Source organism: Spea bombifrons, chromosome 2, assembly GCF_027358695.1.
Source record: "Spea bombifrons isolate aSpeBom1 chromosome 2, aSpeBom1.2.pri, whole genome shotgun sequence".
Taxonomy (NCBI): domain Eukaryota; kingdom Metazoa; phylum Chordata; class Amphibia; order Anura; family Pelobatidae; genus Spea; species Spea bombifrons.
Window position 1 is genome coordinate 86,773,888 of NC_071088.1, and position 14,932 is coordinate 86,788,819.

At 36.5% G+C, this 14,932-nt stretch overlaps 1 protein-coding gene across 1 annotated transcript in view; it reads left to right on the forward strand.

The window, feature by feature from the left end:
- The window catches only part of CFAP47 (cilia and flagella associated protein 47), a 138,669-nt gene that overhangs the window by 66,491 nt on the left and 57,246 nt on the right, over positions 1 to 14,932 (forward strand). The window contains exons 44-48 of the mRNA XM_053455984.1: positions 1,590 to 1,698; positions 6,329 to 6,555; positions 7,902 to 8,094; positions 12,393 to 12,583; positions 13,868 to 14,011. Of these exons, the coding sequence (XP_053311959.1) occupies positions 1,590 to 1,698; positions 6,329 to 6,555; positions 7,902 to 8,094; positions 12,393 to 12,583; positions 13,868 to 14,011 (864 nt within the window). The remainder of the gene's footprint in view (positions 1 to 1,589; positions 1,699 to 6,328; positions 6,556 to 7,901; positions 8,095 to 12,392; positions 12,584 to 13,867; positions 14,012 to 14,932) is intronic.

Below are 14,932 nucleotides of genomic sequence, written 5' to 3' on the forward strand. Positions count from 1 at the left end.
AATTAAAAAGACTGGCAAACTTTGGAACTAGTAAAGAGATATGATTGGAAAGATAGTGGGAACAACTCTCAGCATTTAAGTGTGAGATTTAGGCTTAGTGTGTACATCCATAGAGATCTCAGTGAATCGTCAACATAAAACTCCAAATAACAATTTCCATCATGTACAAGGTGGAAACCTTAGCCCTTCTGTTAACCTGTTGCTTTGAATTGATAGTATAAATACATATTTTTGCCAATTGGATAAGAAAGTACAGGTGATAATAAAAAATAGTTGCTTTTCAGGTTTAATCTGCTTCTTCTATATCCTTCAGACTGTTATTCATTTGACCATTGTGTGGTGTACAAAAAAAGGTTTTTTTTATTTTTTAGTTCCACTAATTTTTTACTATGTCCAGACAAATGCCAGTACTTTATATTCCAAACATGTATGATTTGTGCAACTGCTTACAATACATTTTTGTACATACTTTGAATGGCATCTGTCACAAAACTACAACCCTTTCACTGGCCTAATGATTGGTTTCATACACAGATGAGAGAAACGTAGCCTTTATCTGCATTTAAATACATATAGAATTATAGTACAACATGAAGCACTACAAAGGTTTGCAATAAGCAAAGCAAATTTATACTTTATTAGAAATGAAAGCAATGTCATTTTTTAATGATATAAACAATGCTCTCTATTTTGGTGCATTCCTCTCATTAATTATGTAAAGGAATGGCTCCAAAGTGACCTAGGTGTAATATGAAAGCATGCATCATTGATTATTGTATTACAATATATTACAATTTATTGGATTTACACACAGAAAGGCAGAGTTTTATAGCATGTAAAAAACATTTGGCCCATCGTGTCTGCTCATTTGGTCCACATGTCCTTGGTCCACATGCCCATCCCATGCATGTTTGAATTTCTTCATTGTGTTAACCTCTTTCCACCACATTCTCAGTAAAGTAAAGTTTCCTTACATTATAGCTAAGCCTCTGGCCCTCTGGTTTTAGACTGTTTTTTCTTATCCTAGCATTTCTCCTCATATTAAATACAATTCCCTTATGTACTCTGTGTAGTTGAATGTTTTAATCATAGTTTAGTCTCTGTTCTTGCCTCAAAGCTATACAAGCTAGACTACATATCCCAAAATAGTCTCACTTAAGACATAGACAGAATTGGTAACTGTTGTGATCTGAAAAGAACCGATGCAGTTCTACCACTAAACTCAGATTGATCTCTCTCTTAAGTAAACTGGACTGACAGAGTAGTGTATCCTGTTTTCTAAGCCAATTTATTGGTAGAACATAATGACAAAACAATCAAGAACAATAGGAAGAAGTCCTGAAACATAAAAAACACAGAAAAGCTGACCATAATAACTAAATTTTATATGGCATTGGGCTTTAAAACAGAAGGCTTAACAGTGACGTCGATGAAACGGTTCCTTCAGAATGCCAATGTCATGATACAGCTTGGCGATCTAATTCTACCAATGTATGCCACCATCTTCTAGACATTTTATTGAGCTCTTACTTTAACTTTTAAACATTGTTACAAAAGGTAAAGCACTTCTGCTTGTTCTTTGTTTTCAGATTGGAGACTTTATATATATCATAGAAGCAACAGGTACCCCTCCTCTGCCTTCAGCTCTCATTCCTGTGGATAGTCCAAATATTTTGCATCTCAGCAACAATATTTCAGGTAAAATATGTTTTTTTTTTCTGTAGAACCTTTGCAAAATGGTCCCAAATTAGTACTGGTGCCCACGACTATTTTTTTAATTTCCATGATAGGCCACCATGCTTGATAAACACTGAATTCGCACATACATTTTTTTCCTCAAGAAACATACCAAGTGCACCAAATATTAATATCATTTTTGTTCAATCCTTTAACTGGCTGTAATGGGTTTTTACTATTTATATATTGCAAGTTTACTTGAAACTTTTATTTGTGAAAATGCATTTGAAAATCATATTTATACACAAAAATTGCAATGCGACTTGATTAGTAAATGGATGGTCATTTATTATGCTATTTGTCATAGTCTCCATACCTAAAATACATATTCATAATCTGTGAATGTTTCCCTTATGCTATCTCTTTTGATGTTATGGACTTGAAATACAGTATGTAATAGACCATCTAAAAAGGATAATACTTAGTGGAAGTCATGTTCTTCTTTCTAATTCATGTTACTATATACATGTACCTTTCTGTAGGAAGCACTCAACGTTTCTTCTTCCTTTATCTTTGGGTGCTGAGTCTCTGTCTGGTCTTGAGGAGGTTCAGCTCATTTCTAACAGCAGAGATCAGAGGATTATCAAAGAACTGCACAGTTACCTGGATGGAGGCTGACTATGAGTTTCTGTAATCTCTCCATGGCTCTTTCTGTCAGTGATAGCAGGGCAGCAGGACGCCGCACACTATCAGTACTCCAGCCCTCTGTGCTACCTGCTAAACTGTAACGGTAGCTGCAATAAGCCAAAGAAAACACTGTGCTCAAACCTTTACAGACTACCTAAACAACATAGGTAGTTATAATATATCAAATATAGACGGAACCTCTGTTACTTTTTTGTAACATTTGTAGATGTCAATTATCCTAGTTACATTGTGAATGAAGCTGATAAAATCTATTCAGAGCATAAAAACTGAATTGCATTATTTAATATGTTACTGCTTAAATCACCATATGCTAAAACTGCTCAAGAGTACCTCATCTAATGCTCTAAGAGTAGTAATCTCATAAAATAAGAGATCACACACTTTCTGTGTCCATATCATATACACTGCTCAAAGTAATAAAGGGAACACTAAGATTACACATCCTAGATCTGAATGAATGAACTAACCGTATGAAATACTTCCGTCTTTACATAGTTGAATGTGCTGACAACAAAATCACACAAAAATTCTCAATGGAAATCAAATTTATCAACCCATGGAGGTCTGGATATGGAGTCACACTCAAAATCAAAATGGAAAACCACACTACAGGCTGATCCAACTTTGATGTAATGTCCTTAAAACAAGTCACAATGAGGCTCAGTAGTGTGGCCTCCACGTGCCCGTATGACCTCCCTACAACACCTGGGCATGCTTCTGATGAGGTTGCGGATGGTCTCCTGAGGGATGTGCTCCCAGACCTGGACTAAAGCATCCGCCAACTCCTGGACAGTCTGTGGTGCAACGTGGCGTTGGTGGATGGAACGAAACATGATGTCCCAGATGTGCTCAATCGAATTCAGGTCTGGGGAACGGGCGGGCCAGTCCATAGCATCAATGCCTTCCTCTGGCAGGAACTGCTGACACACTCCAGCCACATAAGGTCTAGCATTGTCTTGCATTAGGAGGAACCCAGGGCTAACCGCACCAGCATATGGTCTCACAAGGGGTCTAAGGATCTCATCTCGGTACCTAATGGCAGTCAGGCTACCTCTGGCAAGCACATGGAGGGCTGTGCGGCCCCCCAAAGAAATGCCACCCCACACCATTACTGACCCACCGCCAAACCGGTCATGCTGGAGGATGTTGCAGGCGCAGAATGTTCTCCACGGCGTCTCCAGACTCTGTCACATCTGTCACATGTGCTCAGTGTGAACCTGCTTTTATCTGTGAAGAGCACAGGGCGCCAGTGGCGAATATGCCAATCCTGGTGTTCTCTGGCAAATGCCAAACGTCCTGCACGGTGTTGGGCTGTAAGCACAACCACCACCTGTGGATGTCGGGCCCTCATACCACCCTCATGGAGTCTGTTTCTGACCGCTTGAGTGGACACATGCACATTTGTGGCCTGCTGGAGGTCATTTTGCAGGGCTCTGGCAGTGCTCCTCCGGCTCCTCCGGCTCCTCCTTGCACAAAGGCGGAGGTAGCAGTCCTGCTGCTGGGTTGTTGCTCTCCTACGGCCTCCTACACGTCTCCGGATGTACTGGCCTGTCTCCTGGTAGCGCCTCCATGCTCTGGAGACTACACTGACAGACACAGAAAACCTTCCTGCCACAGCTTGCATTGCCATGTGCCATCCTGGATGAGCTGCACTACCTGAGCCACTTGTGTGGGTTGTAGACTCCGTCTCATGCTACCACTAGAGTGAAAGCACCGCCAGCATTCAAAAGTGACCAAAACATCAGCCAGGAAGCATAGGAACTGAGAAGTGGTCTGTGGTCACCACCTGCAGAACCACTCCTTTATTGGGGGTGTCTTGCTAATTGCCTATAATTTCCACCTGTTGACGTTCCATTTGCACAACAGCATGTGAAATTGATTGTCCATCAGTGTTGCTTCCTGAGTGGACAGTGTGATTTCACAGATGTGATGAACATATTTACAAATAAATATTCTTAATTAATACAGAGATCAATTCTTCATACAAAATGTGAGTACACTTAGTAACGGGGCAGATGCATTACATTACCAGCAGATTCCGTAGCGCTGTTACAAGAGTAAGTAAACTAAGTTAAATTCACACACAACAACAAACTGGTAAAAAAAGATGGCCCTGCTCTTGTGAGTTACAATCTAGTTGGTGGATGAGAGGGAAGTGAACCAGTAGGAGAGGACTGCATGGATGGGGATGAGTTCATAGGATCCAGATAATCTGCAGAGGTTGTTGGTCATTCAGATGGTTTGATTATGATGCCAGCTGAGTGTGAGGAAGAAAGGTTGTGAGGAAGAGGTAATGAGAGACACAGATAGAAGAGAGACACAGTTCATGAGAGGAACGACAAGGGCGGTTACAGGTGTATTTGGATAAGATGGTCAATATGTAGGGTGATGCAGAGTTGTTAAGGTCTCTGTGGGTCAGAGTAAAAAAGTTAAATTGGATTGTAAAGGGTATGGGGAGCTGGAGAGGGGCATATCAGTTAGTCAGGAGTTGCAATAATCCAAACGGGATATCATAAGGGAGTGGATTAATATTTTGGTTGATTCTTGTGTGAGGAATGGTTGAATTCTGGAGATGTTTTTCAGGTGAAGGCGGCAGGATTTGGTGAGAGACTGGATGCGAGGGATACAAGAGAGAGCAGGGTCAAGTGTTACACCAAGCCAGCGAACTTGGTCTGGTGGTTGGATGGTGGAGTTGTCAACAGTAGTAGAGATATCTTGAATTCTGATATTCTAATTGTTCTTGAGCTTTTACATTTCCTATATAAGTACTTAATATATGTAAGGATAATAATTTAAGTTGCTTTGGTGCAGGGGCTAATGAAAACATATTTAATTGGAATATGCATTTTTATTCTAATGAAATTGTCATTGTGTTACAGGAGTTTGATTTTTTTTTTTAACTAGAATACATACTAAAGATTTGTTATTTTTTAAATTTCACAATCTTGGCGTGTTAAAGGTGCAGTAATCTCCATATTTTTTGTAGCCCGTCATTTACCTAAATAACTGATTCAGTTAGAAGCTCTGCTTGTTTACTTTACCAGTGGTTGTTTAAACACTGAACACTGTTTGTGCAGAGAGTTTCCCAAGGAAGCTTTGCGAATGGCGTGGGGAGCCTGAGGGAACAGATACGATTTAACATAAAGAAAAACACGCGTGACTGTCCTTCAATCAGTTTGACTATTGCGTAATTCAAACCTTTTATATTACACACACGAAGTGCCTTAAACTTTCTAACAATGACATATCAGTACAAATTTAAAAAGGACACAGGAGTTTGATGATGATCATTTTCTAATGAGTGATGTCAAACTCCCTGGGAGTATGGGTAAACAAACAAGCAGCTTTAAATGAATATATTATGGAAAGCTAATTAACCCTCTGAGATCGGTTTAAAGGTTCCATGGTTACACATCACATGCATAACTAATTTCTTGGAAGCAAGAAATCATTACACTACCATACGTTACATTTTTTTTATAGGAGACAGCAGATTCTGTTGCGCTGTTAGAACCCAGGGGGCTGGGGGGGTTGACAGTAAAATGAAAATTGACAATAACATAATACTTGTAATAAAGTAAAAGATAGTTCTAATTTTGTAACCTTTATATAAAATGCAGATCATTAGAACATGTCCATAGTTATATGCCCATTATTTTTCAAACTTAAGTTATCAAAGAAACTGAAGAAGCTTGTTTTGCTTGTTGTTCTTGTCTAATCACAAGCAAGGGCACCACACTAACAAGCCTAGCTATCCATAGCACTGCAAGATGGTGTGCGCAAATAAATATCCCTACCTCTTTGGCACATTGGTCAAATTACTCATTTACTGTTTACTACACAATCAGTGACTGTGAAGTTAGCATGGTATCTCATATCTGGTGATTTATGAAGTATGCTTTTTTAATTTTTGTTTTTAACTTCCCCATTCTGCTTATCTTAGGCTGCACAAAGCCGCAGAACATAACATACTTCAAATGCATTCAGACCAGCGTTCTTGAAGAAAATCTGAAAATACCATTGGTTAATGAGGGCAGAGAGAAAGCTCTAGCTACAGCGGCACAGATGCAGATGACTTCCTTGGAGTATGAACGAAGGAAGATAACAGGAACGCTGGAAAGCAGCAGTGTTCGGGCTGCTGTGGCAATATTAGGACAAAACAGAACAGAGGTAAACACCCCCTGCTATATTTCTGCATGTTGTCAATTCATAGGTTGTGGTTTACCTTATACTGCTTAAAATACTCTTCACTGTTTTTAATACCATTAGTAAGAACGCTATGTCTTCCTGTTTCAAGAGACTGGTAAAATGTCCTAATTATTAATGTTCAGGAACTTTGGTAATTATATACTAAAGTTCCATAAAAATGCAAGCTGTACGTCCAGAAAGCAGCAGTATTCTGGTAGAACTCTACAGATCTAGAGAGACTTGTAAGAGGCTGTTCTCTCCCTGTACTTATATAAGCTTAAGATCCCCACTGTTCTTTCACTTTTCCAGTTTTCTTAAAGCAGTTATTATAAACTGAGCTATACAAAGAATATTTCATTATTTTTATTGTGTTCTTTGCAAGGCATAGGCGTTGTATCAAAATAGTCAATTTTATTAGCACATTATCCCATTATGAGCAATTATGGTCTATAAATGTATACAAATATTTAAGTGAAACACACATCTTGGATAAAACCAATGTGAACAGAAGACTTTTGTAAGAAGTCTTTTTTTAATTTGATTCCGGACCGTGTTCGTCATAAGAAAATTGCTCTTTACATTCTCATTGTATGTACTTCCACTCTCATATATATACAATAATGAAAATCTTTTTTTGGAGTTGTTTTGTGACTAATTATATAATATTGTATTTTTATAGTTTGTATACAATACAAAAAGTCTTTTTGTCAAGATCACTTCATATAATCACACAAGCCTTATCACCACATATAATAATATTTTTTGGGGTAAAAAAAAAACAGTAGACAATCACTTATTTTGCATTCATAGTAAGTGAAAAATAAAATAGATTCTGATTGTTAGTGAGGTCCTTAAATATTTGGAGTTTACACCTGAATGTACTTAATCTGCAGGCCATAACTTCATTAGCCAGCTTTTGAATTGGAGCTCCATTCTTGTCTACATGTAGAAAATGTTTTCCCTAAGCAAGAATTCTAGCACAACATGAGTTATGTTTTAATTCAAGTTTTTGTTTCTGTTTTGTTTGTAAAATGTGCATATACTTCCCCATCCCCAGGTATCTTAAAAAATGGTTGATACCTTTTTGTAGCATTTTATGCCTAAATGGATAGAAAGGTCTCTTTGTCAAGGATCACAGAAGCAAATTGACTTACTTGGATGCTAAGTAGTTGTCCTGATTTTTATAAAAATATAAATGCTTTCCTGAAATAATTTTTATCATACATTTTCATTACCACTGTTATGTTTGGTTATTCTGTGAAAAAAAATGCAGTAAATTACATCATTTGCAATGCAGTTGTTTAGTTTTTATGTTCTCTTGTACACAGGATAAATCATTATGCAGGTCTTCATCCTTCTCATCTCGCTCCAAAAAGATGAATCTGATTGATTATGATGTGAAAACAAGCATGCCTGAGCACTTTGAGATTCCCGAGAAAATTGCAATCCCAGTGTCAGCAAAAACTCAGCTTGCTACTAAACAGGTCTCTCTGGAAGGAGATTATCCAGTAAAGGAACAAGGTATATTCATTTGTCTGTCCTGTTTAATCACATATTACCAACTGTAATAATGATGAGTATATCATTATCTTGCAAGGAACCAAAATAACCCTGTTTTCTTTTGTTTCGAACCCAGCCAGTTAAAGCAGAGGATGGTAACAGGTTCTAAAATGCACACTGGAAGTGCCTGTGGTGCTTTTGGTACAAAAAGTTACCAAACTAGATTAACTGCACATGCCACACTCAAAATTTGTTATCTTGTAATGTGGTATATACTAGAAACCAACTTTATATGTAGGCCATGGGAACCGCCATCTTAGCATCCAGGATGTGTCCTTATTAAGTAATTACTACCATTTGTTAAGTTACTACTAATAAGGTGGGCTGAGCTGGTTCATATTGCAATAATATGGTAAGAATGGAGAAGGCTTCATGCTTTGCCTGCTTTGGTATTGATCTTGATGTCATCAAAACAATTCCACTGACTAAGAAAGGGCATATGATGAAGGCAGTTTGAATAATGCTAAAAGCATTTTTGGGGACAGGTCCTCTTTAAGGTCTCTTGATAAATAGGCTAGGAAAATTTCCTGTTAAATATTGTAGTTGAGCTATGGCACCTACATTTGCACCATGTGACTTGGAATGAATTTGTCCAGCCTTGATTATAGTCTTTTATATACTTTTGGTCCCAGTTACTATAGAGTATATAGTTTATAGAGTGTATAGTTTATAGAGTGTATAGCTTATTGTGTTGATAGCATAACAATCAAGTGAAATGTTTTTGTTTCCTAATACTATACTAATACTTTCTTACAATAACGCTGCTATGAGACAATAATGATTTGGCCTTGTCAATGTAGTGCCTTTATTTGTTCGATAGAACAAATCATGCGTTTTTTGCTGTTTATTATGAAATATTTTGGAAATATTATTTCACGGTACAATTGACAATGCAGAATGCATATCACATATTTATATTAAAGATGTCTGTTGTGGCCAAATATGAAATAATGTTAGTTTGGTTTCAGTTCCCTTTGCCTCCAGTGCTTGTGCAGTACTAAATTACTTTAAGGAAAGGTAATTAATGTTATGCAGCCCCGTGCCTCTTGCCTCTGTGGATTGGCTGAACCTCAAATTGAATATGTAAAAATCTCCAGAAATGTCATCTGGAGCCTTGGCAATTTGTACATCGCAATCCGAACCCAATTTTGTTCATCATTCTGATTGACTACATGCCTTAGAGAGAACGGAGACAGTTTGCATACGACTATAAAGCTAGCTTATAAGAAAACCAAATAAACCACTTGTCTGCTTCTATCTGATTTCTCTTATATCACATCAGCAATACTGTCACGCGTTGTCGCTTTTATAAAAGTTCAGGGTTTATCACCTAAGTCATATGAGCATTAAGTATAAAAAAATGATATATTTGTTCCCAGTTGTGTTGTGAAAAAAATGCTAAATCCCTGATTACTTAAGTCAGTACATACTTCAATCGAAAACCTTCATAAAGCTTACTAGCTAATATATTGCATTAATTACCCATAAATATTTTTCTCCTGATTTCGTAATTATTTTGTACGTTTGTACAGTCGTCTATGTTTTTTTGCACTCTATATTGTCAACTAATATAAATGAAGGTTTTTACACAAAAAACTTGTCCCTTACACAACAATTCTGGTCACAATAACAATATAATCTTAATATAAACTTAATAGGTTTAAAAATATATTTGACTCAGCAAGTAGTCACACTCCTGGTAGTAATCCAAAAAAAGGAATTACTTTGTGCTTTTTTTAATACACCTTGGTGAATTTTGATGAATCATGTAGAACTAATACTATGTTTTTCTTAATTTTCCTAATTCATTTTTTCCTAATGAATTCTCATGTCTAGCATGCATACTCTATGGACTGTTTTATGATTTATTTAGATTTTTGGATCTTATTTTGTGTTTGTATTTATTTACACTATTAGGGAGAATATTAGGGTGAACTTTATTATGAACTACCAGTTTGGTATTTACTAGACCTGTGCATTTGGATTTGTCTGAATTGCAAATTTACTGAATTTTGGCAAATTCAGCAATTCAAACAAAGCCACGAACCAGGGCCAGACCCCCAACGAAGCGGAAGAACAACGAAAGAAAAAGCTCAGAATTTTTGGCCACAATTTGCAGGACCTTTCACTGATGGTTTCTTACACTCTCAGTCTCAGTTACTCTTGCGCTCTCTAACTCTCTAAACGTATACTTCTGCATCTTCTTGTTCTTTATCTTCCTTCTTCTATCTCTTCTCTTTCATCTCACTTTTATCTTTTATATTCTCTCTTCTATCTTATAATTTCGTCTGCATCTCCGGAGACAAAACTTGACGCAAACTTTCTCAAAAATGGCGGCGCTTCTGGCGATCTACCTGAAAGTGCCAAAATGGTGGCGTTTCCCCGTGACGTTCCTCTCCCCCCAGTCCTCCATTTTGTCTTAAGATGAACTTCTGCCAAAATGATGGCACTTTCAGTGATTTAGAGAGCTTGAGAGAATGAAAGAACGAGTGAGAGTGAATGTGGCAACTGGGCAACTAATTTAATGTTTTGAATTAAACATGCCTCTGGATTTTCAACAGAACTAAATTCAAAGAAAAGGAAAGTGCTCCCTCTTTTTCTGTGTGTGCGTAAACACCAGGAATAGATCATTTACCTATTTATATGTTTCTTTGGTTTGTAATAGAGGCAGTAAGATGTGTGAGGTTGTTCTGCATCACCTTTTAAATAACTTTGTTGTGGATAGTGATACTCAACCACCACCAATTTACTTGAGTGCGCTTATATATACCCTCTATAATACATCCAGAGAACGTAATTCATTGTCCCAAAATGGGCCAAAAATGAACCAAAAAAAGAGTCAGAATCATTTTTGGCTCATTTGCACAGGTCTAGTATTTAGTCTGAGAAGCTAAGCTCATTGTTTAATACTTTATTAAAACAATTATGGAGAAAATATAGAAATTGCTACTCCCTTCTTTTTATCACTAGCGCTAGCGACTACTTGCTGAATATATTTATATTGCAGGTCTAACACTAGGGGTGAGGCTAGTCCGGCAGCAACCTCCCTGCATGTAGCAAAGTGCTAGGGATTTTCTATTGTGATTTAAAGATGTAGTTCAGCTTTTTGCATTTTTGTCGCATTTGACGTAAATTAGGACAAAACTATTTTCAAAGGTTAGTTTAAAAGAAACATCTATACTAAACATGGCAATGATTCTGAAAGCTTTATTAAAAGAAATCGGGAGATAAGGTTATTCCTGTTCTTTGTTGAAGTCAAAATTGAAGCCACTTAAACAATTCATCTCTTTAGAAACGCGTATGTCATTTTGCTCTGACACATTGCAAGAGAGCTGTATCTTTTCTTATTCTCTACTTTGAAAGTCATACTTATTTTATGGAATCAAGTGTTTTTGATCTATTCACAGAAACTTTAAAGGAGAAAATACATATCACAGAGAATGTAAAATCACTGGGGCATGTAACATAGAGCTACGGGTCTCCAAAGGTCTAATCCAGTTTTCTTCTATTCAAAACCATTTTGGGCAAATTTACCAACAGTTCAGATATTTGAATTTTGGTCAGTACAAAAGAAAAATGGAACCTGGCCAATGACTGGGTGTATGTTCGCAATATAAAAGCTAACTTGGTTTAATGGTTTCAAAATATACCATTTAGAAAAAACAATTGTTAAAATGAAAACTTCATACTTTACGTATATACTTTTAAAACAAAATATTATATATTATTTATTTTGTAGGTTTAAATTATAACTTTCTACTTTCCAGCTGTGATAATCACTAAGACATAGCCATGACATGCCATGCTCTCAAATCCCATGATCCTTCAATGAATATTAATTGAAATCCAAATTCTTCGGAAGGATCAGATTGAAAATCTGAAATCTTCCTTACAATAAATTTTATAGACGTATAATGGTGATTCCTATTTTTTGCCTTTTAGTACATTTACATGTGTGTGGCTAGGCACTCAGATGAAAGAGAACACTAACGCCTCTGTTCCCATTGATAGACTGGGTATCAAATCCCAACCTAGTTTGGGTTTTGGTAAATTCCCAATTTACAGTCAATTTTTTATTTCATTCAGGTCAATTAACTAATTTTTTTAATTCCAACTTTATTAAAATGGGTAACACAGTTGAGATCTGGTACCTCCAACCTTAAATAGATAGAGGATAGATATTAGATGTGTTTTCATTTGAAGAATTTTGTGCAACAGGCTGTGAAAACTTAACATTTTGCAAATTTTCTTACACCCAGAAAATGGAGTTCTTCTTCCAGTGAAATTTGTCCCTGGAAAACCTGGCCGTTATCCCTGCCAAGTATTGCTGCATTCTTACCATGATGTGAGGGTTTATATGATTGAATGTGTGGTTAACCCAACCAGTGCCGAAACTGAACTCGAATTCATTACTCCTGCGTGTGAAGCTGTCATTCAAGAAATACCGATAGTAAGTGTCCTGGTTTTATTATGTGTAATATCACAGCAACTTTTAGTAATGTAAGTGTTTTTACTAACATTTTCAAAATCTAATTAATATAAATAAGTTTTATAATCTCTCAAATGTCTGTTTTTTTTGTTAGGTAAATTATAAACTGCTGTGCAAACACATCAGTGTTTCATAGTGTATGTGTGCATATATAGATATCGGGCATATTCATCATCATCTTGTAGGCAGAGATTGTTGAGTTCTTAAAGAGTTTGTATATGCAGTTCTAAGGAATTGCATTATTAATCCTCCCAATTATAGGTATTCCTACTGTGTTGTTAAAGTAATATTATTATTATATTGATTATATATTGTAGTTTTGTTCCCTTTTGCTACAGATCCCAGTTTCCATAAGGTAACTAAAAGTTTTAAGCTATGTGTTCAAAGGAAAACAGAAAACTTAAGCTATTTGGTAACTTTTTGTTTTTTAAATGAAATTTGGGTAATCGCTATGATAGTGCCAGATTAACTCCAAATGCAGGTATGCTTTCTGAACAGGTCAACAAAAGGGGTCCCTCACCAGCAAATCCCTACCCGAAGGGATTTTTTTTACATTACATTTTTAATGCTTTCCAACATAATGCTGTAAAGTTTAGTTTAATGTAAAATAGCTGCAGAGACCTAATTTGACATATTTCTGATATTCCAAATGGCAGTGTTGTTTTAAAATGTACATTATTATCATACATACAAATTATACAATAAGAGTGATGCTTATGAGCTATTTGCTTACTTTGTACTGCTGCCAATTGTTTCTTATAATGTATGTATGTCTCTAAATGTATGCAATAGGAATTTTTACAAAATTTTAAACATATGCCTGATCAGATGTTAGCCAAGAATGGTTTAACCCCTTTTTAATTTCTAGTAGCAATAGTAGGGACTCCTTTCATACAAATTTTTTTCTCAGTAATAGGGTCACTCTACCTAGAGTTCATAATCAAGATGCTGGTATTCCTGGATATCAATACTCCCATATTTCTAAGGAAACATGAAGTTTGATTGTTATCTAAATTGTTGTCACTCAGATTTTTTCACTTGCAATCTATTTCTTAGCCCCGACCTTCTTAGAAGAGAAAAAAATAAAATGGTTACTGGTCTTCTATTTACCTAATCACCCCTATTTAGCATAGTATATGTGTATTTAGTACATAATGATTAATGAATTCAGCATTTGAATGAATTCAGAATTATGGTTCCTGCTACTGTGCATAAAAAGTATACACAATAATCTGTATTCCACAGAGTAACATGACGCAACAAAATTGGAAGCTGAATGCTGTCTTGGAAGGAGATGGGTTTTATGGCCCACCTGTTCTGTTTATACCAGCAGGAGAAAAAGGTCAATATTGCCTGATGTTTAAGCCCATTTCACAATGTGTATGCACGGTAAGAGCACCTTCAATAAAAATAATATGGTTGTCACTTTTTTTTTAAATTTCTAACCTTCAAAGAAGCATTGCTGCATTTTACAGATGTATATCATTTATTTACAGACCAGCACTAGGTCTATGAGACATTGGTCAACTGGCTACATTCAGTTCTAAGTTGTCACAGTAGCCATTGCAATTGTGAAATTGCATGTTGACAAAAAAACTAAAAACTAGTAGCCCAAACACAAATCCCAATGGTTTATGATTCTTCTAACATATTCCTCATATGTATCTGTTGTCAGAAAATATTTTTTATAAGTATTCAAATTGTTTTTGTTAGCTTCTCTGGGAATCAGCAACATCAGATGGGTTGACTCGTCTAATCAATGTTCGACAAGCATGGAACTTCAGGCTTCTATAAAATTCAGACAAAACTAGGACCTCCACAATCATAATGTTGGGGCATCTTAACAGTATCTAAATAGTCCTTTAAAGAGGATAGATTGCCTTGAAGCAATGTGACTTCAGTAATGAAATGTTCATAAATTAACACACTTCTTCTGGTCCAACACGCTGAGTCTGAGCGCTGGAATATGACATCATTTCCCAGCAGTCAAACATAGCGTGTGAGGACCTTGAGGAAGCAGAAGAGCTGGCACCGGCCTACCCCCTCCTGAGCCAATAAAGGCAGGTTGTGTGCATGCAGCAGTAGTGTGTATCTGTATGTATGTGTGCTGTATTGTTAGACACTATATATATATACACCACTAACCTTAGGCTGATCATGGGGCAGGCTAATGGGATGGACATGTGGTGGGCTGATGGGAGGGCCATGGTGGCCCAGGCGTTAAGCATATACTGAGCCCCAAAATTTCTGACCGCGGCTCATCAGTGTATTAAGTGTAAAAGTGACGGCTAGTATATTAATAATGATTAA